General features: G+C 36.4%; 1 protein-coding gene across 1 annotated transcript; it reads left to right on the forward strand.

Moving 5' to 3' along the window:
• Window positions 1-290: 290 nt before the first annotated feature.
• LOC109214838 lies at window positions 291-830 on the forward strand. The gene has a single exon (XM_019378789.1). The coding sequence runs from the start codon at window positions 291-293 to the stop codon at window positions 828-830; it is 540 nt and encodes a 179-aa protein (XP_019234334.1).
• Window positions 831-5,278: the final 4,448 nt, after the last annotated feature.

Raw genomic sequence — 5,278 nt, forward strand, 5'->3', positions numbered from 1 at the left:
CCCACATATTTTGGGGGTTTTCAATGACTGCTGCAACAATATATTGCAGGGTTTCAAACTATCGCAACCTTAAAAATACCACCCCCCCCCCCAAATTAGGCCCTTCTTTTGTAGTGAAAAGAAATAATAAATGTGGTATCATTGAGGAGTGAGAAAGTATTGAAGGACCCCATTGCAAAACCAAAGGGCAAGTTGATTCAAAGATAAGTGGAGACTGTGGAAGAAAAGAAAATAGTGGAAATTAAGATGGTGACGTGAGGGTAGATCCAGAAGATGGTCTTAAGAAGAAGATGATGAAGACTAGAGCTCTAAAAAAGAAGAACGAAGATTCAATGAATGAGGAGACTGAGGAAAGCAAATATATTCATGCTCTACCTTTCCCCCATAAGCCAAGAAGAGAGAAGCTGGACAAACAATTTGAGAATCTTCTAGAAGTGCTCCAGCAGGTGCATGTTAATCTACCTTTCACAGAGGTACTCTCACAAATGCCATCATATGCCATGTTCTTGAGGGAGATATTGTCCAGCAAGCAAAAAGTGGAAGATACTTTGGTTGTCAAGCTCACAGAGCATTGTAGTGCGATTTTGCAAAATAAGCTCCCTCGAAAGCGTGGAAATCTAGGAAGTTTCACTATACCTCGCTCTCTAGGAAGTACAAACTTTGAAAAATCTTTGTTTGATTCAGGTGTTTCTATTAATCTTATGCCCTTGCCTATTTTCAAAAAACTTGAGAAAGAAATTGGAGCAATCAGATCTGCACCTGCGTCTTTGCAGCTGGCGAATCAGGCCATAATAATACCCGAAGGAACAATGAAAGATGTGCAAGTTTAGGTGGATAAATTTGCATTCCTTGTGGACTTCACCGTGGTGAACATAGAAGAGAATAAGTAGGTCCCTCTGATTCTAAGGAGACCCTTCTTGGCTACTAGCAGAGGTATACTAGATATTAAGGAAAGACAACTAATGCTAAGAGTAGGGGAAGAAAGAGTGATGTTCAAAATGAAGGAGGCAATAGGGGAACCTAGAGAGGAGTGGGCTACATACTCTGATTTTAAGATGGATGTCCCTAAGGAGCTAGCTAAAGAGGACAAACATGATAAGTGTGAGTTTTTCCAAAAGAGGTCAAAGAAGAAAATCTCGGCATGGTTATGTGCACTGGGTCAAGCATACAAAGGGCACTCCGACATTGATTCAAACCCAGATTAGATGATTCATGAAAGTTTTCTTTATATCTTGCCTTTTTAATTGTGTGTCACGGGGACATGACACAATTTAAAGTGTGGCATGAAGAATGTAAATATGTATATATGTTTTCTTTGTGTGTATTTTTGTCATTAATATTTGACTTTTCTCAATGACAGATATCCTCGACCGTGTTCTTGAGGGATTAAGGTCGAAACATTAACACAGAAAATCAAAAACTTTAAAAAAATCTAAAAATATATTTTTTCTTTTCTTTATTTTCTTAGGTAGTATAACAATTTCCCCTAGATTTTTCACTTTGTTCCACGGTTCTTTTTCTAGGGTTTTACTTGAACTGGGTGTAGTTAGTTTTTTTAATTAGGAATAGAGAAGTATTGTGCTATAGTGTTAAATGGAGATAACTTGTCTTAACTCTGTTGTGCCTTGAGAGTGGTGAGTGCATTAAATGTGACGCCTAGGTTCATTTCTTGACTCATCTATATGTGCCTTAAATTATTTAATTTTGACATTTCTTAACTACTTTGACTAGAGAGTGCGAATAGATCCGGTCTTGAGTGAGTTATGTGCCAATATGTGAGTGAGGTTATTGTTGATATTATGTGCATGTCAATTGATATCTAGAACTTTTCCAGTGTATTTGCAAAGTGAAATAGCAGTCTTGTTCAGTCTAGAAAGTGATAGATGTATTTCTTTGTTGAGCCAGATATATGCTTCTACCCACCTAATTAATGTGTATCTTAGTTAGCCCCTTTGAGCCTGTAATCCTATTTTTTTTGGCAAACCCACTACAAGCTTGGCCCCTTTGTTTGAATTGACTATTTATTTGAACCTTTTACCTCTCTTGAGAAGTTGAAATTATTATGAACTTGTTAAAAGTTAAGTGGAGGTATGGTTGGATTTTTGAGTGGAGCTGAAAAAAATGAAGAAATGTGCAATGTTTAAAAAGTTGTGAGAACCACCTGTAAGGAATTGAAAAATTAAAAAAAAGTTGTTTTCTTCGAAAAAATATTATAAAAGAGTTTGTGTATATATTGGAAAAGGAGAAAATTAATTCCTTGCTAGTGGTAGTTCTCATCTTGTTTGTGCTTAGAGAAACTGGGAGTTTGATGCTATTATTTTTGTGAAGGATGGGGTTTTGTTCAACACAAGTGTGGGGCTTGAATTGTTATTGTAAATGTATTAAAGTGCTCAGAGATGTGTAGTCACTATTATCCAAATTGTATCCTACCCATCTTGCAACCTACATTACATTCAAATTAAGTCTTACTTGATCATTGACTGAATGAGCTCAATTTAATAGAGTATTACACTACGGGCAAACATATGGTACGTCTATGTGGTATATGAATTTTGTTTCTAAGACTGAGCGAATTCTTTATATCTTGAGTTCCTAATTGTTCTTGAACTTTATTATGTATGGAACTACTCTCTATTATTTGTCTGAGGGCACATGACTTGCGAAGGAAAGGTAATGTCTTTAGCCTCTGTGTTAGAGTAAGTAAGTAGGTTTTGAAAAATACTTGGTTCGTTTGAGTTGAGCCTTGAGGATAGGATGTTATTATAAGGTGCTTAGTCTGCATTAAATAGTCTCGTCATGATGAATAGAAAAGTTGTTTGATAATAAAGTCGTCTCTATTTGAAGTGTAGTTTGTATTGCTCGAGTACGAGCAATAGTCTAAGTGTGGGATTTTGATTGAAGGCTAGGAACTCACATTTTTAGTTATATTCCTCACTCTAATTGCTGCACTTTAGTCATGTTTGAACCTAATTGTTAGTACATTTTACTTATTACGTGTGTTATGCTATGTAGAATGTGATTTCGAGTGGAGAAATAAGTATGGAGCTAAAATGAATGATTTGGAGCTTTGAAGTCTGATTAGAAGCCCAAGAAATTAGGTCAAGATTACGTTCGGGGGTCGAGGACCATATCTGGATATCAAAAAGTGAGGAAAAGAAGATTACTCTAAGAAAACTAGTGCAAAATTTCTGCGGAGTGAAAAAAATAGGCCTCTGAATTTTTTCATTAATGTGGCACATGGTGCGCCGCCCGGGGCGTTGCGGTAGTGTAATTTTTCGTCCAACTTTTCCCACATCGGCTTAGAGGGGGTAGTTTTGTCTGGGGCCATTCCTACATAGTATAAATACACCAAAATATGATTTTTAGATGACTTTTGACCTACGGACGATTGGAAGAGCTTCTGAGACTCTGAGGCACCAAGATTCATCATTCTTTCCTCAACTCAACACTCGAATTTGGATTGAATTAATATTTTTTTATTCTTTAGCGCTATCTATGATGACTTCCTCCATGATTATGGAGTATTTACCTTGGGGTTTGACGGATATTGCATTTTGATTTATGTTTATGGATTTTAACTCTAGTATTTTGCATGAATTCGTTTATGGAGATTTGAATTGATTGCAATTTTGATCATCGAACTATTTAGTTGAAAGAGAAATATTTAGGGTGATGATCTTTGCACTATTTTATTTGGTTTAATTCAGTGATTCTTTTAAGTAATCGAAATAGCTTGTTGAATTGATGATTAAATCAAGTTAGAAGAGTATTAGAGAGACATTTTCCTAAAGACTAGTCCATTAACATGTTCTTGCATATCCTCACAGTGCTTTATATTAGTTTATCTCGTAGAGTTCAAATTTAATCGAGAGAGAAGTCTTGGCAATACAATCAAACTAATCATCGAGTGAATTCGTGAGAATAATTAGAGCATTAGAGTGAATTGAATTAGAGTTAGATCCCGAATAGCGATCTTGCACCTAACCAATCACGCCCCTTATTTCTCCCATTGATTATGTCAATTTTGCTCAAATCTTATCTTTCCGTGATCAATTGTTAATTGTTGTCGTTTTATTTCTTAATTAAGTTCAAACCAAAATGTTAATCATTTTGAATAGCATTTAAGCCAGAAATTACTTGAGCATCATTTAAATCCAATTTTTGTAGAGACGATAATTAAACAATACTTTTATTAGCTAGCGAACATTAATTCCGTGTTGTGTTTTGCGCTCGTCAACTGCCATGACCAAATTAGTATCTGGAAGACAACCATGTCTCGGAAGAAAAAGAAAAAGGAATAATGGGGGGAAAAAGACACGACCATTTTTCCCTCTACCATTTGCTGACTTATTCGTATTATTCTTATGCTAGGGTCATGCTAATATTCACCGTTCTCATTTTATAGGGTGTCCCGGAAAGGACAGTCTCAGCAAAGACACGAGTAACTATTATATGGCATTTAATTTAAAAAATCAACTAATTGTAAGCAAAAAAAATGCTTGTACAGTAACTAGTTGTTGGGTGTTTTAAGCATTAATATGGCTTAAAAGAGGGTAAATGGGAAATGGAGGGAAATGAAATTTTTAAGTGAAATTTTAGGTTCCCCCCCCCCCCCCGACAAAGGGACATTGTCCCATATTGGAAGAGGAAGAGGTTTTTGATGAGTATATAAGCAATTGCTCGTCTTTTAGCTCTTAAAGAGTTGAGAAGAAGGCAAGCCTCGCGCCGTCGTCGTCGTCGCTCGTTCGGCTTGGCTCGTCTTCGGCTTCGGCTTCGGTTAAGATTAATAACAAGCTTAAGGAATTTAATATTTTCTATATTTGTGTTATATTCACTGTTCTGGAGATTAAAACCTTTGTGATTTTCTACTCCATTAGAGATCAAAATCTACGTGATTTTAATGATTGTTTGTGTCATTCTTTTACAGAAATGACTAATGACAACGGAAACCAAGCTGTTCCGATGGTGACCGCCAATGCGTCGACAAGCCGAACACCAGCATTGGCACCGGCGGAAAAACCCAAAAAAAATTCGGGATTGATTTCAAGCGGTGGCAGCAGAAGATGTTCTTCTACTTGACTACTTTAAGTCAACAGAAGTTCATCAAGGAAGATGTTCCTGTTCTGCCTAATGAAACTCCAAAGAATGAACGCTTTCTTGTGATTAAGGCTTGGAAGCATTCTGATTTTCTGTGCAAGAATTATATTCTTAGCGGACTGGAGGACGATCTGTATAACGTCTATAGTAGTGTGGATACGCCAAAAGAATTGTGGACTGC

Source organism: Nicotiana attenuata, unplaced genomic scaffold (assembly GCF_001879085.1).
Source record: "Nicotiana attenuata strain UT unplaced genomic scaffold, NIATTr2, whole genome shotgun sequence".
Taxonomy (NCBI): domain Eukaryota; kingdom Viridiplantae; phylum Streptophyta; class Magnoliopsida; order Solanales; family Solanaceae; genus Nicotiana; species Nicotiana attenuata.